We start from the raw sequence: 22,923 nt of genomic DNA on the forward strand, positions 1-22,923 counted from the left end.
CACGCACTATGGAGGGACGGGACAACAGGCCACCAGAGGGGCAGGGTGACGCCACAGAAACTGCCTGACCTGGAAGTCGGCACTCTTGAGTGCTGGGACCTTGCTTGCCCCTCCCCAGGATTGGATCAGGCTTCTGAGCCTCTTGGCCATTAGGGCATGAGCCCCGCCCCCCACCACCACCTTCGAGTCCCCCTGAGATCCCCCAGGCTTCCCCAAGCAGCAGGAGGGCGACAGGGCTGGACCTTCTCTAATAGCTCCTTTGGGCAGGTTCAGACACAGCGGGGCTTTGCACAATCCAGAAGCCTGCCCTCTGCTGGCAGGACCTGCTCCCTGTTCAGCACCCACAGCACAGACCCCAGGACCTGGTGACCGGTGACTGGAAAAGAGGCACACACGAGGCCAAGCGGTATGGCTAAATCCATTTATTCTGAGATAAAAAGCGAAACAGGAGTCGAATTACCCCTGCAGGACCCCGTCCCCACCCCCTTCCTCTCTGTCCTATGCTATCAATAAATAAGTTTCCCTATATTCAAATATTTAATAGAAGTTTCTCCCCATTTGCCAGTTCAAACCTCTGCTATGGTACAGGGGCTGCCCTATCCCCAGAATATACAAAATGTTACACAGATAAGTATGTACACTGGGGAGGGAGCTGGGGAGGAGCCCACCCCGCCACCAGCTTATGCCTTTGCTTGGCTTGTTAGCCCTGACATCCCAAGGCCTGGGAGAGTGCTGCCCAGTCATCTAACTGGACAGTGTGGGGGCCACTTGTGCCCCAAAGTGCCTCTGAAGAGAGGATGCATGAGCCCCTCTGAATGAAGGACTACCTGATGGGGGCGAGGAGGCCACCAGGGAGCCCCTGCTCCCCAAAAGAGGCAACCTCCTAAATAAACTATATTTATTGAGCCTCTGGCTCTTTGTTTTTCCGGAACTGTGAACAGCCCAGAGATAAAGATACAGCCGTTGCCAAGGTGGCAAGGGGTCTGTACGTATTTGTCTCCTCCGTTAGGGGGTTCATCGTACCCCTCTCGAGGGTCTTATCTTGGTAGTCTAAGGAGAAAAGGGTGGTCGGGAAGGAATGATAGGGTGGTAGGGACAGGCTGGGGGCAGAGCCCCCAGCCCCAATTGTCTAGGCTTTGTGTGCTAGTGTTAACTCCTAGACCACCGTGATCTTCACCTGATCATTTTCATCGGCCCGGTAGAAGAAGGGGACACAGGGGTTGTTGCCCAAGCCCGGGCGTTCTCGGGGGTTCTGGATCTCACACAGCAGCTGCATGATCTGCTGAGCGGTGGGGTTCTCAGCGGCAGTGTGGCGTGACAGGGCCTCTCCCTGGGGAGGCTCCGCACTGTCACCGTCGGCCAGGCTCACTTCTCGAAGATCATCTTCGGGGGGAGAGAGAGGGGCGGGGCCCTGAGCGCTGTGCAAGCCCTCCCCCACCGCCCGCCCACCCGCCCGCGGGCTCTACTCACCACCCCGGCCACTGGCAGCGCCAAGCTCTTGGGCTGGGGGTGCCGTAGCGGGTTCCCCAGCAGGGTTCTGGGCAGTGGCCAGGAACTTGCCCTGCCATTCATTTCGCTCGTCCACCAGACGGAGCACCAGCTCCTGCAGCTCCAGTAGCTTCACCTGGAGGGAGAGGTGCTGAGCCCCAGCTCTACCCCGGCCCCGCCCCGCCCCCTCTCTGCTCCCGGGGACGCTGAGGGCCCACCTTCATTTCTTCTTTATCCTGAGCCAGTCGGCTAATGTACTCCTCTTTCTCCCGGTGCCGCTCCTTTAGCATGGCCCTCTGATTCTGGTAGAGGGTAATGTACTCTCCTGCGGGGCAGACCGGCTGACGCTCAGGCTCTGCGAGCCCTCACGGAGCTCCCCCGACCCCGGGGGCTGGCCGGCCCGCTCACCTATGGTGTCCGTCTCTCCAGAAAGCTGGATGCAGCGATGCTCCAGGTCCTCCACCCGCTCCTTCAGATCCACTTTCTCCTGCATGAGCTCCAGGAAGCGGCTCTGCAGCCACAGCAGCGGGGGTCAGGGCCCGGCAGCCCTCCCTAGCCATCTCCGCCGCCCCCCCCCCCCCCCCGGCCGGGGCCGTGCCGGAGCCGATTCACTCACCTGCAGCTTGTCCATGGCCACCTGGAGGGCCTGGTGGGTCTCCCCAGGCACGCTGTCCTCGGTGGTCCCAGGGGCCACCAGGTGAGCCAGGCGCTTGCAGCGCAGCCTCTGCTCCTTCAGCTGCCCGCGCAGCCGCGCCTGCTCCTCCTCGGCACTGGCCAGGGCCGAGTTACAAAATGCCACCTGCGGGCAAGACGTGTACGCGTGCGCCTTTGTGGGGGACGCTCGGGACGAGCCGGGGCCGGGGAGGCAGAGAGGCGCTCCTCTCACTGCCTCGGTGGGCACACCTGGTGTTTCGAGGATGGCGCAAGGTCGGACCACCGGCTCCCGGGGGAGGTTGGGGGTCAAGAGAAGCCGAGGGGGGCAAACCAAGAGAGGAGAAGGGTGGCGGGGGACCCCAGAGGGAAGCGGGAAGGTGGGACGGGGAAGGGCCGCTCACCATGGCCTCGCGGCTATCTAGGTCCTCCGGCATGCTCAGCTTCGGCGGGGCTGCCTCCCCGTCCTTCTCCTCACCGTCCAGTCCGTCTCCTGTCGAGGCAGCCGGAGGGGCCTCAGACAACCCAACGGGGGAGGTGGAGCGGGCAGGGGAGGAAAGCCGGGCTCTGCCCCACCTCCCAGAGCGACCTTGGGCCAGCGCGTCCCCGGAGGAGGAGGAGGAGGAGGAGGATTCGCCGCCCTGAAGTCCCCCCTCCTCCTCCTGGGGCTCCGTCCTCTTCCCTGGGCCGGTCCCGCTTACCTTCCTCAGGCACAGCCATGAGGTTCAGCTGCGCCTGGAGCTGCTGGTTCTGCTGGGTGGCAGCTTCCAGGCGTCCCTGAGGGGCCGGGAAGGAGTGAGAAGGGATACAGGCCGCAGGCCCTCCCCGGGGGGGCCCGGCGCTCCAAGCCCCTCACCTGGGTCTCCTGTAACTCTTGGCGGGCCATCTCGGCCTCCGCCTTGCCCTGAACTTCCTCGTGCTGCAGCCGGTCCATAAGCTGCGTCTGCAGCAGCACCTGCTTCTGCAGCATCTCCTTGTCGGAGGCCAGCTGCTGAAAGGCGGCCACGTGCTGCTGATAGGCCGCCACGTACTGCTGCAGGTGGCTCACGTACTGGTCTCGCTGCTGCTGCAGGCTCTCGGCCTCCTGGCTCTTCAGCTCCACCTGCGGGAAGACCCTGGGAGTGAGGCAGGCGGCCTGCAGATTCGGAGCCGGGACCGGGGAGGTAGGGGCAACAGCTCTTTCTGCCGCCCTGCCGGGGGCGGTTGGGGAGAGGGGGGGCGGGGGGTGGCCTGGCTCCTTCACTCCGGGACCTCAGTGACTGCCCCCTGGCGCAGCGCCCCACGCCTCCCTCACCCAGCCTCACACCTCCTGACAACCTTCTTGCCATTTTAACTTTAGTGGAAAATCGAAGCGCGGCCCCCCCTTAAGGGCATGGTTGTCATTTAACCCTCGACACCTCTGTAAGCAAAAGGGTCATCTCCCTTCTAGATTAAGGAAACTGAGGCCGAGAGATGAGAAGTGAAGAGTGACCGCTGGGGTCAGAAGCCACAGCTGAATCCAAGAAGCTCTCCCCCCTCACTGGGGGCTCGAAGGCTCTAGCTGGAATGATGACCTTCGGCCCAGGGCTACCCACTTCTCAAAGTCAGGAGCGAGGAGCCACGAGGAGCTGTGCTCAGAAGGACTCTGCCGTCACATGCCCCCGCCACCAACCCCAGGCTGGAACCGCGGGTCCTGGCCAAGCTCCTCCCCCCCCCCCCCGCCCCCCCCGGGCCTCTGCAGCTGACGCAGGGGTTACCGTCTCCTTCAGCTCCGCCAGCCTCTCCTGCAGCTGGCCCAGCTTCTTGGCCAGCTCCTTCTTGACATGCTGCTCTGACTGCAGCGCGCTGGAAATCTCCATATTCTCGTTGCTCTGGACGAAGAGAAGGAATCGGCGGCTACCCAGTGTGGCCGGAGACCCCAGAGCTCGGTGTCTGCCTCCCACAGCTCAGGGAAAGGTGGAGGCAAGTGGGAAAATCCCCCCACCCCACTCATCTGCGCTCACAGGTGCCGTGACTGGCACCATTTCACGTAAAGGTCCGTACCCCGCCGCCCCCCCCACCGGCCCCATTTTACAGGCGGGGAGACGAAGGCCCGGAGAGGTCAAGGGTCTTGCCCAGCACCGAAGGACTCAGCCAGGGAGGAAGGGCTGCGCACCAGCCTGACGAAGCCATTCTGCAGCTCAGCCAGCTGCTCCTTGAGCTCACGGTTCTGGGACAGCGCACGGCTGATGGTGGTACGGTCATTCTGCATCGTCTCCAGAATCTGCTTGCGCTCCTCAGCCTGCTCCCCCCAGCACTCGGCGGCCCGCTCCAGCTCCAGCAGCCGCTGCTCCTGCTCCCAGTTCAGGCGGCTCAGACCTTCGTTGTCCTGCACCTGGGCCCGCAGCTGCCCTGCCAGGTTCTCCAGCTCCTTCTGTAGTCGTTCAGCCTCCGCCTGCAGTCGCTCTTCCACCTCCGAGGGCCCTGCTGGAGGTTCCTGGGCTGGGGGGACCTCTGCGGGGGGCACGTGGTAGAGGCTTCTTATCCCTGTGCCTTCAAAAAACCCCTCTTTCTGGTCCGCAGCTCCTAGTTTTGTTTTGTTTTGTTTTTCTTTTTTAAAGGAGGCTCCACGGGGCGCCTGAGTGTCTCAGTCGGTTGAGCGTCCGACTTCGGCTCAGGTCATGATCTCGCGGTTCGTGAGTTCAAGCCCCGCGTCGGGCTCTGTACTGACAGCTCAGAGCCTGGAGCCTGCTTCGGATTCTGTGTCCCCCTCTCTCTTCGCCCCACCCCCACCTGTGCTCTGTCTCCCTCTTTCAAAAATGAATAAACATAAAAATAAATAAATAAATAAATAAATAAATAAAGGAGGCTCCATGCCCAACAAGGGGCTGGAACTCACGACCCCAAAATCGAGAGTCGCACGCTCTACCGACTGAGCCAGCCAGGCGCCCCTTGGTCCACTGCTCCCAACTGGGCTTCCTCACCCCAAACCTTGGCTTCCTGACCGATAATCCCTCACACTCATAGGACGTGCAATCTTTCCAGACACTTATGAATAGAGTTCTTCACGTTTTTATGCTCAAGACAACTCTGGGTGGTTGACAGTGGGCACTCAACCCAGATATGCCAACTCCTGGTCCAGACCTCCTTCCCTTGGCCACAGTGCCCTTCCATCTGTCCGCCTTCCTAGAGCATTCGAAGGCATCCTCGCTGGCCCTCTGACACCAATCCTGTTCCCCTACCACTCCGGCCCCAGCTTACCTATCTGTTTCTTCAGTTCAGCCAAGCTGGCCTCCAGCTCCTGCACCTGACTCACGCTGTGCTCCTTCTCTTCCTTCAACTGCTGCATCTGCCCAGAGCACAGAAGGGATGGACGTGTGGGGGGTGGGGAGGGAGGGATGGGCATGTGGGGGCTGCGGAGGGAGGGACGGCCAGGCAACCGTCGCCCTCTCCACCCACCCCACCCCCACCGCCCCCGCAAAAACCACCCAGCCACCTCTGGCTGCACACAGCAAGTGACAGCCTTCCCATTTTACTGACGCCCCGAAAGATCAAATGACCTAAGGTGCGGGGCCGAAGGTCACACCTTACCTTTTCAGACATCTGTTTCATCCTTTCCTGCCAAAAGGCATTATCCTCTTTCAGATTCTCTACGTACTTGTCTCTCTCCAGCTGCATATGCTTGAGGGTGTCTTTCAGCTGCAAGAACGGGCACAGAGGTTAGCAGGGGCAGCCACGGGGCCTCACCAGCTCCTGCTTGCCTGAGATCATCCTGCTTCCACACCCCTCGCCCTGCAAGGCCTCACCTGCCCCACACGTGTCTCCAGCCGTGCCCGTTCTTCCAGGGCCTGCTGTAACTGTTGGTTGCTGTCGGGGGGTTTAGACCCACTAGCAAACTGGAGAGTAGAAAACGAGAAGGTTAGCGTTGGGAAACCGGGCTGCTCTATGCAGGTTCCCGCAAACGGGTGTGCGCTAGGATAACGCGCATCCACATCGATGAAGAGGTCCACCCTCACGTCATAGTACTACGTCCGCAAGCCTCATGTTTACTGAATATTCATTGTAAGTGGCCCTCTGCCTCCCAGGCCCATCAACCGGGTGTTCATCCTTCCAGATCCTTTCTGGCTATAATGATTAAGGCTACAGAGTGGTGCTTGTCCCAGAGATGGGGTGTTCAGGTCACAGAGGACAGGCATCCATCAACTCCGGAGCAAGCATAAGCCCTCACTTTTTCTATCTCCAGCAGGCCATTTGTTAGACTGCCCATCACAGGAATGGGCACAAAGGAGGCATTCCAGTCGTACTGGGTGGATGGATGGGTGGATGGATGGATACAGAGCTCTGTATGCTGCCCAGGCCAGGCCGAATCTGCAGACTCGTGTTTTGCTCTGGAAGACTGACTGTAAGAGGAGCCCTGACAATTCAGGTCCCATCCCGAAGAAAGCAATCAGGAGGGTGACAGACCGTGGGAGAAACAGTTGGGGCTGTTTCGCTAGGAAAAGATCTTAGGGAGGACAAGGAACCTACGCACACTCCTTCTCAGAGTATCTGAGGGTCTGTCTTGGGCAAGAGGCAAGATTTTTCCTGTGCTGATCTGGAAGGAAGAGCCTTGCCGAAGGAAGTGACGTGAAGGCTGAGTGTTGCTCAGTGTGAAGAAGCACTGACAAGGGGAAGCTCTCTGACCCAGGCACCCTGACGACCTGGTGGCCCGGCCTCCGAGAGGAAGCAGACAGACGCATGGGCTAGAACTGCCTTGTTATGTGTCATGACTCGGAACTATCATCTATACGACAATGGTTTTCAACCGGGGCGCTTTAAAAAAAAAGCAAAAAAAAGCCCCATCCCTGAGATTCTAATTCCACAGGTCTGGGCGGGGCCCGATTTGTAGATGCTTTATCGATGTCTGCAGCAGGATTCTACGGCAGGAGCAGAACGAGAATGCAAATCTTCCAGCTCCTGGCTGGAGACGGCGGCCCCAGATGGATGGGGCCCCAACTCCCTGGGACTCTGGCCTCACCTGCTGCAGCAGGAGCTCCGACATCTCCAGCTTCTTCTCCAGCTCCTGCACCCCAAGCTGCAGGGCCTCCTTCTCTTCCATACAGACACGCAGCCTCTCTTCCAGCTCCGAGTTATGCTCCTTTAGGTCCTCGTTGTCTTTGCTGTAGCCACGGGCAGCAAAGAAAGGTACGAGTAAAGAACAGAAAAGAGCGCTCTGGTGATCCACCCACCACCCTCACCACAGAGCCGCAGAACAGTGGCGTCGGAAGGGACCCGGGGATCAGGAGTCACAAGTGGCAGGCCAGAGAGAAGACAGGAGCGGCCTGAGGCCACGGCCTGTGTTGATTGCACAGCTGGGCCCAGAGCCCGGCTCTGCATCTGTCCTAACCCATATGCCCCCCCCCGCCATGTTCCTGTCCCCCTCCCACTTCCCAGCCCCCAGCCATCCTACTTGTTCTTGTATAATTCCAGTTTGAGGGCATCTCGCTCTTTGGTCAAGTCCTTGTTGTGCTGCAAACACAGAAAGGCGAGGTCAGGATCGGGCAGGCAGAAGGTGCGTCTCAAGGACTAATGGACGCACAGGGACTCCTCTAGAGCTGTGCTTCTTCAGCCCGCACCCGCCCTTGACATTTCGTTCAAAGCATTCCCAAGCCCGTGTTCTCACATGCCTCGGCTAAGAACTCGGTAAGGGTGGGAGAGAGCCACAGCTGGCTAGCGGAGGCCCACACAGGGCAGGTAGGACTGCAATCATTATTACTAGCGGCACCAGCACTTCTGAACCTTTACTGGGCACTTTACTGGGCGCCGAGCTAACAATCGCACCGAATCCCCACGATCACGATCACCGCCTGGGGGAGGCATGGGTGCATGTCTGTTTTACAGGTGAACAACACAGAGTGGCACAAGTTAAGTCGTCACCGAGACAGAGCTGGGATTAAACATCTGGTTCTTCACCCATTTTCTCCCTGGGGTGGGGGAGCAGACACAAGGAGGGGAAGTGAGTTTGCATCTGATCCTCTGTTCCTTTTTTTTAATGGATGGTCTGTTCACACAGCTCACCACCCAGAAGGACAGAGGTGACATGCCTCCCAGCTACTCTGTTTCTCTCCCTGGGTATTTATACATCCTTTCACACACTTCGTATCTAGCACACACACCCTTCTCCCCTTCCTGTACAAATGGTAGCGTACTGAAAGTACTGTTCTAGGGGCACCTGGGTGGCTCCATCAGTTAAGCATCCAACTCTTGGTTTCAGCTCAGGTCATGATCTCATGGTTCATGAGATCGAGCCCCAAGGCAGGCTCGATGACCACCTGGGATCTGCTCGGGATTCTCTCTCTGCCCCTCCCCCACTGGCACATGTCTCTCTCAAGAACAAACATTAAAAAAAAAAAAGTACTGTTCTGTACTGGCCAAGGTCCACAGCCCATGGAGGGCAGGGCTGGCTCTCAGCCTCTGGGCTCTGCATTCAGTGCTCCCTCCAGAAAGCAGCTCCCACCCCTGCCAACTCCCTCAAGTCAGCCAGCTCAGCCCCAGGTTGCTTTTAATAACCACACAACTTTAAGGCAGCGAGAAATGGCCCATGCCGCCTTCTGGGCAGCAAGACACCCCGTCGTACAGAAGGGACCTTCAGGCCATTCCCCTGTCAGGGTAGCTGCGCCTCCAGTGGATGGGTCAGCTGCTGGGCTCACCTTGTCCACCTGTTTCTGCTGTGTAGACACAGCAGACAGCGTGCGCTCCAGCTCTCCTACGCGCTGGCGGGAAGACTGCAGGCGACTAGCAAGATCTTCAGACTCTCCTGGAATGACAGAGTTCGAAGTGGGACCCAGGAAGGAATCCCACCAAAGCCCTGCCAATGTGCCAGGCTGAGACATGGGTGTCTAGACTCCTACCTGCTTTCTGCCTGACTGCCTGCTGTGTATGGACCAAGGCTGTATGTAAATCGGTCTTCTCAGACACCAGAATCCCTATGGTCTGGATGTGAACCTTTGGGAGGGAAGGGGAAGCAGCCGTGAAGAGGAGGAAAGGAAGCGTTTCCTGGGGGGTGGGAGGGAGACCTTGACACCACACACCTGTAGCTGTTCCCTTAGAGAACCCTGTTCCTTCATAAGCTTCTGCTCAAACTCCTTCTTCTCCTGCAAGAAGGACACAACATCCCTGACTGGGAGGAGGCAGAGTTGAAACAGCAAAAGACACGCTCCTGAAATGCCACCGATGGCCCAGGACAGGCCCAACAATGAGGCCAGATTTGGGGCCCGGGGGGGGGGGGGGGGCAGCAGAGGGGTAGGGCAGGGGTGCGGGAAGAGGGGGCCCTTTATTTCTCCAGGCTGGGAGCAGACCCAGACGAGAATGGGCCTCTACAACTGAATCCTCCCCAAACCTATCCGCCACGTAATCAGCAGACAAATCATGTTACGTTACTTTTTCCAGTTGATCCAAAGTTTCCTGGTGCTGTTGTTTCTGTGGAGAGAGTCAAAGGAGGGTAACTGAGGCTGTCCCCCTTTTACTACCCTCCCCAGACCAAAACGGAGGGATGGGCAGGGGCCAGAAATGGGTTTTAAAGGGAAAGTTCATGGGGACATGAACTGACAGACTCTCAAGTTCCCAAGGCAAGAGACCTTGGGTCTTGGGTGGTTTGCCTCACATCTACACAAGTGAGTCTGAATCCAGAATACCCATGAAAGGCCAAGGACATAAACCTCTAGAAACGGGAGCTGAGAAACGAGACTACCCTTCTGCCAGCTGGTGGCTTGGAAGGGTGCACTTATTCAGCAGATATTTACTGAGCGTGTACCATAGGCCCCGTTCAGTTCTTAACAGCAGGGATATGGGAATGAAGGGCCCTGATCTTCTGAGCTAAATCGGACAGACTCGGACACCTCGAATTCTACCTCCTCAGGAAACTGAAGCCCACAGAGGGAAGGTGACTTGTCCGAGTTCAGAGACGGAGCAAATTAGGGACTGAGTCAGGGCCAGACCACACCAGTCAAGCCAGTGCTTCCTCCAGAGGCAACAGCCCCGGGGCAAGTGGGGAGAGGACTCGAGCAGGGGTGTCTGGAGAACAGAGAGGAGGCAAAGAGGGCAGCCACAGAGAGCCATGCTGCATGCTCCGTGCTCCGGGGTCCCTCCAGCTGAGACCTAGGCCCCCCAGCACCCCACTCTCCCTTGGCAGCAGGGGCCCCCAGCCCCTCTCTTCAGAGCCCCAGGGGAAAACTAGAGCCCCAGATTGGCAGCGTGAAACCAGGGGACCCCACTGGACTCTTACCAATTCCTCTATCTTGCTACTGAGTTGTTTGTTTGTTAGATTGCTGGAGTCCAGGGCTAGTGATAGCTCTTGGTACCGGCTCTGAGGCGCATGCAGAGGAGGAGGAGGAGGAGGAGTTGGACGAGGGCAGGGGGAGAGGTAGAGAGAGCAGTCATTAGGGTTGGGGGCTGTCTGGGCTGTCTCAGCTGGCAGAGGGGCACCCAGCCCCCGCTGTGGGAGGAGGTGGGGGCTGGCCTGCAGGATCACTGGGCCGTGGTCCAAGCCAACTTACCTCCAGATCCTTTATGTTAGCAGAAGTAGCCAGGCCCTCCCCATTGATGTAGGATGAAGACTAGGAGACACGAAAGGGCTCACATGGAGACGCGCGCTGTCCCCCTCGGTGCCTAAGCTCTCCAACTTCCTGTCTTGCCCAACAACTGCAAACTTTTCTAACTTGGCAGTAACCCCTTTGTACCAACTCCTCCTGGTTCTTATCTCCCCCTCCTCCATCCCCCTCCCGGGCAGCTCTCACTCCGTGCTGTCTGCAGCAGGATCAAACGAGGTAACCAGCCTCGAGGTCCAACCCCTTCATTCGGGGAGCTTCAAAGAGGACACTCAGAGGAACTGTGACGAACTACACATCAGCCAGCAGGCCAGCTGGTCCCAGGCTCTTCCCTCTCTCCACCTCTGTTGCCTTCTATCATGTTTTCCCTCCCCCTCTACTCCCCTTTGGGCTTCAAGTTCTGGGGTACCTCAGACACAAGACCATTGAGCTGCTGAGAAAGCTGTCGCAGGCTCTCGGTAGATGACAGACATCTGCGGATGAACACAGGAGTCAGGGGTGTAGGAGGCTCGAAGAGAAAGAGGGGGTCACGGGCAGTGGCCCACCCCAACTCCCTCAGCCTAGGGACCCCTGCCCCCATAGGAGTTACTCACTTGCTTTCTTCCATGAGAAAAGGTTCATTTTTTGCATCATGGTTCTGTTAGGGAAGAAATGCATGAGGTAGTCACTCAATTTCTGGTAAGACCACCCAGGGATGGGGGCGGGGGGGAGCCAAGCTCATTCTGACAACCTTCCATCTTCCCAAACTTCAAGGAAAGACCTGGTCTTGGCCTCCCTCACTTCAGTCCTCGGGAAGGGTGCTTGGCTCTAGAAACCAAACTACCTGAAGAAAGGGGACGAGGGCCCAAAGCAGGTACGGTCCTCTGAGGAGGAGCACAGGGCGAACGTACAGTGGGGTGGCAGGCAAGGGGGGAGGGGGCACAAACCTGAGTTGATGCCATGCTAGTGACACGGGGGGGACTAGCACAGGGGGAAGGGACACCGCCAGGTGACACGGTGTCATCAACAGTTGGTGCAGCAGGAGCGGCGCGGTCTTTGGGCGCCTGTCACAGAACAGAGCAGGGGGTTAGGGGCCATGCAGGTAAGAAGGTGCCTTGCTGCCATGGATGCAGGAGTACAGAGCGGGCAGGACAGGGGTTGCTGTGGTCAGAGTGACAATCGCACATGCTGGGAGCCACTCTGGAGCGTGGAGGGCCGCTCTGCAACCTTCTGGATGGCCAAAGCTCAAAGCAGGGTATGCATGACCTCCTTCATGAATACGTGATGGCTTTGCTCTCCCTGGAGCTCAGCAAGAGACAGTACCAGGCTTTGACCTTGGCAGCCACAGCAGGTGGAAGATAGATGTGCCCAGTCAGGGAGGAGACAGGCGCGGCTCTTCCGGAACGCCAGAGTGACCCTCACCCTGGGCCCCTGCTGGGCAAGAGGGTGGTGGTGATGGAGATGTGGTCAACGCCACCCTCTGCCTCCTTCCTCTCTTGCTCTCTTTTCCTCTCCCCCCTGCTCCCCCCAATCACTGGCCATGTTTGCCTTATTCAGGCCTTTTCTGGGAAAGCAGCTGCCCAACTAGAAGCCTCACCCTATGCCTGCAAGTAAAAAGAAAAACATGGCCACTACCCCCACCCCAATCTTCTGGCTCTAAAACCAAGAACCAACCCGAAAAGCCAGAGGTAAGATGTCTACCCTCTGATTCTTGACATTCTGGAGAACAATCCTGGGAGTGGGGACAAGGAGCCATGGAGAAACCACTTCCTCTTCCCTACCTGGACCTACTTGCTTGACCAGAGCCCCACCCAGACTCTTTCCAGGCTCAGGCCTGACACTTAGTCCAAGCGTCTGGCCCCTAGAGATCTCATGTCCTACAGGCCAGATGAGCAAAGAGATGGGGAAGACGGCTGACAAATTCAAGTTTGATGAGGGGAGAGGACTAGGGAGCAAAGGCCCAGCCAGTGAAGCCAGCAGGAGGAGGCCATACCTCTTGCAGGGCCCAGGGCTAGCTGCTCTCTGGACCCATCAGCCCTGGCCTCTGACAATCCACCCCTACCTCCCTCCTTAGATCAAATGCTGCAGAGCCTGGGGAGCTGAAGATGAATCATTTGCATGTTTACTGTCCGTGCTGTGACCTTTGACCCCGGAACCTGGTGTTGCCATGCCAACCTGTTCAGGGAACCTGGGTTCCCATGGATCCCTAGCACTAAACACAAGAAAGTTCAGAAAAGGACAAAAGTAATTTTCTGAGGACTTAAATATATATCACACGACAATCCTGTGAACAACCAGGTTATTTCACACCGTTAGGTCTTGTAGCTAAAGTCTGGAGTGTTTAAAAAACACTGTCCACCCCCCCCAAATGTCCCATTGAAACTAATCTCTCCATGATTCCTCATTTCTGGAAATGCTGTCAGCTCTGTCCAGGACCCTGCAACCACAAGCCTGCATTGCGGGAACAGAAAACCAAAGTGGGAAACAGCTACTGAGACAGAGGGGGTTTAAAAAAACGACAAGCAGGGGCACCTGGGTGGCTCAGTCAGTTAAGCTTCGGCTCAGGTCATGATCTCACAGCTCGAGAGTTCAAACCCCACGTCGGGCTCTGTGCTGACAGATCAGAGCCCGGAGCCTGCTTCAGATTCTGTGTCTCCCTCTCTCTCTGCCCCTCCTCCACTTACGCTGTCTCTCTCTTTCTCTCAAAAATAAGTAAACATTAAAAATAATAAGACAAGAAGGATCTGGGACTTCATTTCCAGGACCACAGCAGGATACAGACACGGAATCGTAGAACTCAGTGCAAATACAAGCTTCCAGACTCCTCTAGGCCTGTACTCCCTTCCCCATGCCCCTTAGCGGCTCCTCTGAGCCTATAAGGTATGTCTCACCTTCTCCAAGATGATAAAAGATGTGGGGGAAGGAAAACAAACCCAATCAACCAAGCAGGTGAAAAAGCAGACATGAACAGGCTGAGGGTTAATGACAGCAACATAAAATAAGCCAGAGGCAAAGTATCCCCCAAACCAGAGAAGCCTTGGAGCATGCACAGCTGGGAAAGAGCAAGCCAGAGAGGGGGCTCGGCACTGCCTCACCTTCCACTTGTCCAATGGGGGGAGCGCTACCCCATTGGAGCGGTTAAGGTCGGACACCAGCACCTTCAGAATGTCCTGAATCTACAGGAGGCGAAAAGGGAGAAACAAGGGCAGGGGGAGAGAGAGAGAGAAAAGTGGCTTAGAGAGAGGTGAGAGAGTCAGGGAAGGAAGAAGAGATGGGGTCACGAGAATGGAATGCTGGAAAAGAGAGACGGGAACGAACCCATGGCCTGTGCCGCCTTCCCAAACGGCCACCTGGCGCCTTGCAGAAATCAACGTGCACAGAGAGAAAAGTCCCCTGAAAGACGCAGTGACACAGAATGCAGTCACCTGCCCGATGCAGCTGTTTTCTGAATACATGCGTGAGACCCTCTAGTCAGGCCCAGGATGCCGGGGATGAATCTGACGGGAATCTCATCTCTGTTTCAAAAACCAGACTGCCGAGGGAAGGGTTCACTTGAACAAAGGGGGCTCCAGCTAGAAGTCTGGAAGACACTGACCTGCTCCAACAATATCATCTTACAGATGAGGCCACTGAGGCCCGGGGGAGGAAGCGATTTTCCTGAGGTCTCCCAGCCAACAGGTGGCAAAGATAGACTCAAAACCCACTGTCTCCTGACCCAAGTGCTTGGGGCTCTCCTCACCACACCCTGGGCCTCTCTTGGTGCTTCCTAAGGGAAGGCTGTGGTGGCATATGGCTGTTCGCACTGCCTGGCTTCCCCTTGAAGCTGGGGATGAGGAAAGTCACCCCATCAGTCACACAGCACCACCCTTGACTGAATGTTCACCCCGCACAAGGCCCTATACTAAGGGATTATTCTAAAAACAACATCAATCGTCTCATTTCAGTGTCACGAGTGTAAGTCAGACAACAATGACCCCAATTTTTACTGACGTGGAAGTATATCCCCAGCAGGGACAGGTCTCCAGCAGAGGGACAGTTGGATTCAAACCTGTACCTGACACTTTCTCCACAACCTTCATCACTGCCCTTTACTACCCCTCACGTACCCCTGTGCCCCCGGAAGCCTGGCCAGCCAATACTCACATCCTCAGGAGAGTGACAATCATCAGCAGTGGTTGTCTCAGGGCTACTGCCATTTTTAATCTTCCTTTTCTTCTTCGATCCTGCAGGAATACCAGGGCTATTCCTCTGCTGATACTCTCTCAACTGCAGCAAGGAAAAGCAGTAGGACTCGTGAGAACCGTAAACCCCCATATTCACATCCAGCTTTGTTGTTTACAATATACTCCTCTATCCGCCACCTGATTTAATGCCACCAGCAACCCGACAAGATGTTGTAATCCTTAATGACTGCAGACATGGATGGGTAACGGGCCTTTAAAATAAAGGGGGGGGGGGCAATAATGGAATTTAAACCCGGTCTTCTGCCTCAGAGTTCTGGGGTTATGCTACAAAATCAGCAGGTGCCAAGAGGCAATCCCAGAGGCACAGAGGTGGAAAAGTAAACATCTGAAACATCTGAATAATCAGACATCAGAGTCCATTCCTGCACATCTGTCAAGGCTGCAGACTGGTATTTCTCAAACTTTTACACCAACAGACCCTGACAGCAGAAAGCAGTGAAGGCACACGCCTGGTGAATTTGGAAACACAACAGAACAAGGGCAACCCAAGCACCATTTCAGAGAGAAGTCTATTATAATCTTACAAATCTATGCAAATGTCATATTATTATGACATAATGTGTCATAACAATGTGTATTAACTTGTAATGTAATTATATGTAATATGTAATGTAATTATAATGTGTAATAATGTATATTAATATGTAATAATGTGTATTAACATAAAAGGATTTTTCTCAAGAGAATTAAGCAAAAACTGAGGCTTTGGTCCCATATTTATCCTGTGGCACTCAGGACACTCCATGATGATTGGGGGAAGATTCCCAGCTGTGAAGTTCAGTTTCCAGAGATCTGTTCCACAGAGGGTAAGCAGATCTCACTCCAAAGAGCAGTGATTAAGAGGCACTGGTTCCAGAATCATAGGAAATTAAAATGTGAGGTAGAGGATTCAGATTTAAAATGTCAGAAGTCTTTCTGAACAGTAGAAACCTAGGAGGATACCAAACTAAAGGAAACACATTCCCCCCATTGTCACCAAGGTGTTATCAACGTGTCTCGATCACTAGTGAAGTCAATGTCTAAGGATGGGATACAGTCTAGTAAGGGTGCTTGAAACCCCTCCCACCTAGGTCCTACAGTCCCCAGTTCCCTTCAAACTGGAAATTTGTGCCATGACCAGACACCGGAAAGGGGATGAAAACACAGGGGGACTGAGTAGTTAAGATCAAACACCAGGCTCCTGGCGCTAATGACAGTTCCGAGGGGGATTGTGACGTAACTACATTCCACTCCTCCCTACCGACGCCCGCGGCTCCGCTCCGCGGTGGGGGAGGGGAAGGCAGGGCCAGGACCCAGGTCCTTGGAGACCGGGATCAGCCCGGGGAGCCCAGGTCGTCTGGTTCTGGGTGGCAGAAGGCGAGAGCCGAGCCCGGAGTGGGGAGCCCAGGGAGTCACTGCCCAAAGTCACCCAGGGGCGACGGGAGAGGGCGGGGGCTGGGCTGCCAGGGGGCGGGACGGGCTGAGAAGACTTTGGTGGGGGAGCGGGGGGGCCGCCAAGGGGCGCCGAGGGGCTCTCCCTGTGTGCCTTAGGGGCAGCACAGACTCTGACCACCGCCCGGCCGTCGAAGGGGCCTTTGGCTGGGTCAGGGAGCCGCGACTCGGCACGTTTTACCTTTTTCCTGGCCGCAGCCAATTTGCTCTGTCGGGTTTCTTCCGACATCACGGGAAGGGAAAAGGGACGGGGGGGCCACATCATCGCGATCCCAGCAACCACTGCGGAGTTACTCCCGGTAGTCACCGCGCAGACGTGATGGCCAGAAAAGGAGGGACGGGGCGTTTCTAGCTCCAGCTGGGTGGGCGTGGCCTCAATCCTCCAATCCTATTGACCGACAAGAGAGATGAAAGGGAAAGGGGGCATGGTTAGAGCCCCGCGAGCTCAAAGGGACAGGTGGAGTCCCAATGAAAGCTGCGCCCACCCCGAGGTGGGCGGGGACAGCGGCTGGGCTCGCAGGATGCGCGCGCAGCTCGCTACCTGACCGTTGCCGGTCTCCACCCTAAGCTTCCGGTTACCTGGCGGGCCTGAGAGGCCGCTCTCCCGCCTCCGCCCTGGACGCTCCTGCACTGCAGACTCCCCCGAGACGGGGGCCCCGGACCCCAGGGCTCAGAAGGTGGGCGAAGAGCGGACAGCAGGGCGAAAGCGCATCCCTTCACGGCCCCTCTCCTGATGCCTCATAGCCCTGCCCAACTCTCATCTCAAAGATCACTTCCAGAGCCCCCCATCTAGCCCTCCACACTCCCCTTCTCAGAATCCTCCTTCCTTGAGGATCCCTGCCCTGATCCCGGACCCTATCTGCCCCCTTCCCAACTCCTTACCTCCTACACCCCCACATACCCGTTTCCTCCCAGCGCGGATTCTAGGTTCAATCAGTCTTTTTTCCCTCGGATTCCTCTCCAGGACTCAACCAGGACTTTCCAAAAGTTGCCGCGGGGCCTTCCAATCCCCTGTGAGTACCCTTGTGCCCGCCCCCCTTCTCACCCTCCACGGCGTAAGTGGGTGCTGCCCCCAGCCCTCCTCCCCGTCCCCAACAGTAGCTGACCCACCCCAGCCCTCGTCAGGCCTTCACCCAGCAGACCTTGTTCTGCTGAGAAACTCCAGGCCATTTCTCAAGCCTTCCCCTTCTTTTCCTCCTGCCCACCAAGCTTCAAAGAAGAAACGGTCTCCTGGCCTTTGCCAGCGGTACCCCACGTTCTCCAAGCTGGCTCTGTCTCTCCTCCCTCCTGACAGCACCGCAAGTGGTTGGTTTTGTTCTTTTTCACACCACGATCCACCCCACGCAGAAACCATTCTCATTCCCTCAGACGCATGTGTTCTTTCCTGCCTTGGCCATCTAGATACACGCTCCCCTTCTGGAATACTTTCCTTCCAGCTTTTTGCCAAGCTGATGCTTGCTCCTCCTTTAGAGTTGAGGTCCCTAAGAGAAGCCTCACCCCAACTTCTGGCTCAGTCCGGTTGCCCCGTTAGGCGCTCCCTTAGCACACTGTATTTCAAGTTCAAAGCACTTTTCGGGCTTGTTGTTAGCTGGTTAATTATTTGTCATTCACTCATTCATTTGGCACATTTTATTGAATGTCCACCACGTGCCAGGCACTGTTGGGGACACAGTGAACAAAACAAAGTCCCTGCCCTCATGCATTTTACACTCCAGTGGTGTAAGGCCAACAAGGAGCATAAGGTTATTAATGAAACGTCTATGTCGGGTGGTGATGGATGTTATAAAGTATCAGGACAAAGGAATAGTGGGCCATTGAGAAGTAACCGTTTTAGTGGAGCTCTCTGGAGGGAAAACACAATTATTGGCTGTTGTATATACATTCTGTGAAGGCAGGGGCCAGGCTTGCTGTCTTATTCGTTGCTGAATCCCTTCCTCGGTCTCTTCTGTCCTGTGCAGACAGTTGATCCAACACACATTTCCTGAAGATCAGCAGCGTCCCAGGCGCTGGACTTCGCAGCTTTTAGAGGCAGAAAGGGCAAAGGTGAACGGCAGCTCCCGGGAAGGGTTTTGTTATCCAATGAGATGATAAGCCCAGCGACATCATAGACTTGAGAATCCAAGAAGTAGACTTGAAGCAGATTATCTGAGGTCAGATTAGGGGCCAGGGTGAGCCCACTGGTTAGGATTACGTCTGGCTGGGAGTGAAAGAAAACCCCAAATAATGGTGGCCTAACCCTAACCCTCAGGGACCCAGGTCTATATCTTGTTTTACCACATCTTCAACATGGGTTCCACCTCATCGCCCAAGATACTGATCAACTCTATCATTAGATTCACATTCCAGCCAGTGGGAAAGAGGAAGGCCAGAGAAAGGGAGGCCCTCTTCCTGGAAGGACAGTTCCCAGACGTTGTACACACCATTTCTGATTAACTTCTACTCGCCAGAACTTAACAGGGACCACATCTAATTCCAAGGGAAGCGGGGAAATGTAATCTTATTAAAAGGTGGGGGGAGTCTGTCAGCAGGCAGAAGCAGGGGTAGGCTGTTGAGGACAACTTGTAGGTTCTAAATTGTGCATAATGGGTCAGTGTGGCTAATGACTTTTTTTTTTTTTATTGCTTTATTTTTGAGGGGAGGGGGGCCAGAGAGAAAGGAGGACAGAGGATCCGAAGCAGGCTACACGCTGACAGCAGCAAGCCTGATGCGGGGCTTGAACTCACAAACCCATGAGATCATGACCTGAGCCAAAGTTGGATGCTCAGCCAACTGAGCCATCCAGGCGCCCTTGGCTAATGACTTTCTCTGTCGTTCAGCGGCCATCTCCCAAGTCTGGCCAGGCTGATGGAGGCAGCGAGGATTCTCTGCACCTTGACATTCAGAAACTGAAGGAGAAGAGGGACCTGCTGGACACGGAGATCTCCCAACTAATATCTGAGTAAGTCTTGCTGGACCCCTCAGCATGTTTAAGATAACTTTTAACCAGTGCCCAGTAACTGAAACCCAGCCGCACTAGCTTAGTATAAAACTAAGGACCGTACCCCATGCCCTGCTGTTGGATTCAGGGCATCCAGCCCAGCTGTGTGTCTCAGCTGAATCTTTCAGGTAGGGTGTGGTCAGACCCAGGAGGACCTGGAACTAGGAAGAGGAAAGCTGTCCAGAACAGAGGTTATCCCTCTCACGGTCTCTCTCTGGGCCCTGGTTCTCTGCCTCTGCTCCCATCTGCACACGGACTCCATTCTTTCTCTCTCTGCAGGTGGGATCCTCAGTGCCTGGGGGGAAGCTGGCTCTTTCGCAACTCCTAGATTTTCCCATGCCCCATGCTCTGGCCACGTGGCATAGACTGAGCAGCCTTTGAATGTGCCTTTCACACATGAGGGGATCTGAGTAGCCACTCCTGTGCTTATCTGTGAATCCCTCGGCTATGGCCAGGGTCACATAGTACCAGCATGTGGCTGGGAACCACCCCCTAAGGGCACAGAGACGTTTGCCAGGAGCAAGTGGCTGGACAGATCCCCGCCCTACTGTAAGTTTCCTCAGGGCCCTCCCTGTGTCCCTAGTAGGCCCCTAGTGAACATTTGTTAAATAGATGCCTTGTTGCTCTCTGAACCTTGGGTCCTCCCCAGTTTTCTTAAACATTCTCTCTCTCTCTCTCTCTTCCATCCCTCATCCCAGAGGCTACAGTGTGGATGAACTGGAGGACCACATCTCCCAGCTCCACGAGTATAACGACATCAAGGATGTAGGCCAGATGCTGCTAGGCAAGCTAGGTGAGCATCAGGACCCCAGAGTAGCAGCCAGGGCTCAGAGGAAAGGAGTCCCCATTCCCCAGGGTGTTTGGATTTTGTTCCTGGGCCCTCTAATTTTCCAGCCCTCCCATCCTCAGCTGCCCTGCTCCCCAAATGCTCCAAAGCAGCTGGACAGCTCTTACAGGAGTCCCTGAGGTTTTTTTCTTCAAGTGTAGGGCCTGCATCAGAGCCAGAGACAGGTTTGAGCATGAACTCACCAACCTGCCAAGTTGAGGGCTATGGTTCCCAGTCTTCTGGGGCCTATTCAGGAAGCAAAGGAGCACAAAGAAAGGAATTCTAAAATGTGTTAACTGCTATGAAAGAAACAAAGGCCAGAGCTGGGGAATACTGAGACGTGAACAGGGTGGCGGGTGGGGATGAGCTAAGGTGGTTAGAGAAGGCCTCTAAGGAGACCCCTTTTCCCTGAGAGGAAAAAAGAGTCCTTGAGGGAGCAGGAAGCATGGCATCACCAAATGGCCAGGACATGGCCCATAGGGCAGCCTAAAGAGTGAGAGTTTTCAACAGGCCCCAGGTGCAATGTGAATATAAATTTACATTTTCAGCATATGGCTCTAGCTGCTCAGTGCAGTCTCAGCTTTGTTTGGCTCCTCTGCAAAGTGGGGTGAGGGTTCAATGAGTCTAGTTTGGGGTGGCCAAGCAGGGCCCACAGTGGAGGGGTCTAGAAGGAGTAGCAGGAGGGTATCTCGGCCAACTAGAGGAGAAGGAATAAGGTGTAGGAGTGGGTCCTGGGTAGCTCAGTCCTTGGGCCATTCTCCTTCCTATGCCTCCCACCGGACACATTCTTTCTTCCTTCTTTCCTTTCAGCCGTGATCCGAGGTGTCACCACCAAAGAGTTGTATGCAGAATTTGGCTTGGACATGAATGACTGAGCAAAGGCTAACAGCCCCTTGCCCGTGGCCCACTGGGACAGGCAGATTTGGACATGAGAGGCAGCGAGAGCCCAGCCAGAACAGAACACCCACAGGCTTCCCAGCAAGAAAGGGTCAGGAGCCCTTTTCTAGAGAGCTCAAGCTGAGTGAGGAGGGAGCCCAGAGAAGAGACAGACAGAGAAGAAGGGCTGTTCCCTGCTCCAAGTTTCCTGAAATGTCCAGTGATATGTGTGTGTGTGTGTGTGTGTGTGTGTGTGTGTGTGTCTCCTATTTGTAAATAAACATACAAGCAATCTTGGTGTAAATCTGTACATGGAGTCCCTCTCCTCTGATCTTCCCTGGGAAGCCCCCTGGTCATCCCTGGGAGAAAAACAGTCTGCCTTGGATTATAACAAGCTTACACAGGATGCCTGGGTGGCTCAGTCAAGCATCTGATTGACTTGATTTCGGCTCAGGTCATGATCTCACAGTCGTGAGATCGAGCCTCATGTCAGGCTCCACGCTGAGCACAGAGCCTGCTTTGGATTCTCTCTCTTTCTCCCTAAAATTAAAAAAAAAAAATTGGGGTGCCTGGGGGGCTCAGTTGGTTAAGCGCCAGACTTTGGCTCAGGTCATGATCTCACACTTTGTAAGTTCGAGCCCCGTATCAGGCTCTGTGCTGACAGCTCAGAGTCTGGAGCCTGCTTCAGACTCTGTGTCTCCCTCTCTCTCTGTGCCTTCCCCGCTCTCACTCTGCCTCTCTCTTTTTAATTAAAAAATCTTTTTTAATTAAAAAAAAAATTGTGGGGCGCCTGGATGACTCAGTCTGTTAAGCGTCCGACTTCAGCTCAAGTCATGATTTCATGGTTCATGAGTCTGAGCCCTGCATTGGGCTCTCTGCTGTCAGCACACAGACTGCTTGGGATCCTCTGTCCCTCTCTCTCCACCCCTCTCCTGCTCTCTCTTTCTCAAAAATAAATAAGCGTTAAAAAAAATTGCAAACAAGCTTACACGTACCAAGCACTATGCTGAGTACCCTTCATCCATCATCTCTAATGCCGGAGTCCATCCTATGAGGACTTAGTATTGCTGAGGATGAGGAAATTGAGGCTCAGAGAAGCAAAGTGACTTACCTAAGGTCGCACAGCCAGTAAGTGGCAAAGCAGGGATTCAAGCACAAGTCTAGTTCTGAAGCTTACAGTTTGCGGAACTGCCTTTCTGGGCTGGGGCACAAGCGGGTAAGGGCTGAGGGTGAAACCGTGACACTGGAGGAATTCTTCCCTTGTGAGTCCTTCTGCACAATGAGTGTTCCAGTCCCCAGCTATAGTCCGCCAAGCCAGGGCGAGCCGTGTCTTCCTTGTGTGTTGCTTATCCTGAACCACCAGCACCAGCAGAAGTCAAACTAGTGTTTCAAGTGCTCAGTACCATCCAGAATGACAGGATTTCACACTGAACTTGCCAAGTGTTCTGACTGTTCGAGCTGCTCATCCGGCTGTCCCTGCAGGACATCTTCTTAAGATCTTAGATGTGATAGCAGTGCTTGAAGACAGGCTGTCATGGGGTGAGGGACGTTTCGAAAAACCGGCCCTGTAAGTCGGGCCTGACTGTGGGTTCCGGCTCCATCCGCTTATGAGCTGTGTGGCCACAGGCCATGACCTGGCCTCAAGAAGCAGAAATAATAGTAGTATTGTATGCAGTGTGGCAGCGTGCACTAGCTACCTCAACAAACAACCTCCAGATCTCCGTGGCTGAGCACAGGAAGGGTTTATTTCATAAAGTCTGATGAGAGTCTGGCAGCCCCTCCCCCCGTCCCCCACCTCTTCGGGCTTCACCGCCGGAATCCACAGCAGGGAGAAGAGGGGAAGACACATCACCTCGGAATGGAGCCCTCCCCAGGTCAGCAGCCATCACTCCTGCTCGCAGACAATTG

The 22,923-nt window shown here is 55.4% G+C and overlaps 2 protein-coding genes across 8 annotated transcripts; one reads left to right on the forward strand and one right to left on the reverse strand.

The window, feature by feature from the left end:
- Nucleotides 1-406: 406 nt before the first annotated feature.
- On the reverse strand, nt 407-16,945 carry GOLGA2 (golgin A2). 7 transcript variants are annotated; one of them, XM_042964071.1, is made up of 27 exons: nt 16,518-16,945; nt 14,805-14,927; nt 13,757-13,837; nt 11,609-11,725; nt 11,276-11,319; nt 11,092-11,155; nt 10,632-10,691; nt 10,361-10,441; nt 9,517-9,555; nt 9,168-9,230; nt 8,988-9,081; nt 8,787-8,893; nt 7,547-7,605; nt 7,115-7,256; nt 5,904-5,993; nt 5,689-5,796; nt 5,359-5,446; nt 4,274-4,611; nt 3,876-3,989; nt 2,996-3,241; nt 2,841-2,916; nt 2,544-2,632; nt 2,105-2,287; nt 1,897-1,999; nt 1,707-1,813; nt 1,471-1,624; nt 407-1,383 (listed from the first exon to the last, which is right to left on the reverse strand). In XM_042964071.1, exons 1-27 carry the CDS (start codon nt 16,599-16,601, stop codon nt 1,157-1,159), a joined length of 3,081 nt encoding a protein of 1,026 aa, XP_042820005.1. In that variant the 5' UTR covers nt 16,602-16,945; the 3' UTR covers nt 407-1,156. The 7 variants fall into 7 exon arrangements, with proteins under 7 accessions (XP_042820005.1, XP_042820006.1, XP_042820007.1 ...); XM_042964072.1 differs by lacking the exon at nt 13,757-13,837; XM_042964073.1 differs by lacking the exon at nt 10,361-10,441.
- SWI5 (SWI5 homologous recombination repair protein) lies at nt 16,805-21,325 on the forward strand. The gene is made up of 7 exons (XM_042963502.1): nt 16,805-16,827; nt 16,973-17,013; nt 17,301-17,349; nt 18,295-18,379; nt 19,153-19,274; nt 20,012-20,106; nt 20,950-21,325. The coding sequence occupies exons 1-7, from the start codon at nt 16,805-16,807 to the stop codon at nt 21,012-21,014; spliced, it is 480 nt and encodes a 159-aa protein (XP_042819436.1). The 3' UTR covers nt 21,015-21,325.
- The last annotated feature ends 1,598 nt before the right edge of the window (nt 21,326-22,923 follow it).

The sequence above is a fragment of the Panthera tigris genome, chromosome D4 (genome assembly GCF_018350195.1).
Source record: "Panthera tigris isolate Pti1 chromosome D4, P.tigris_Pti1_mat1.1, whole genome shotgun sequence".
Taxonomy (NCBI): domain Eukaryota; kingdom Metazoa; phylum Chordata; class Mammalia; order Carnivora; family Felidae; genus Panthera; species Panthera tigris.

Excerpts from the sequence above, each read along its gene's own strand:
- GOLGA2 (XM_042964071.1), bottom strand. The coding sequence starts at position 16,601 with ATGATGTGGCCCCCCCGTCCCTTTTCCCTTCCCGTGATGTCGGAAGAA. Across the intron at positions 4,612-5,358 it reads TGAACTGAAGAAACAGATAG|AGGTCCCCCCAGCCCAGGAA; the intron begins GTAAGCTGGGGC and ends TGCCCCCCGCAG. Across the intron at positions 2,917-2,995 it reads AAGAGTTACAGGAGACCCAG|GGACGCCTGGAAGCTGCCAC; the intron begins GTGAGGGGCTTG and ends CCGGCCCCTCAG.
- SWI5 (XM_042963502.1), top strand. The coding sequence starts at position 16,805 with ATGAAAGCTGCGCCCACCCCGAG. Across the intron at positions 17,350-18,294 it reads GCGGGGCCTTCCAATCCCCT|ACAGTTGATCCAACACACAT; the intron begins GTGAGTACCCTT and ends TGTCCTGTGCAG. Across the intron at positions 20,107-20,949 it reads GATGCTGCTAGGCAAGCTAG|CCGTGATCCGAGGTGTCACC; the intron begins GTGAGCATCAGG and ends CTTTCCTTTCAG.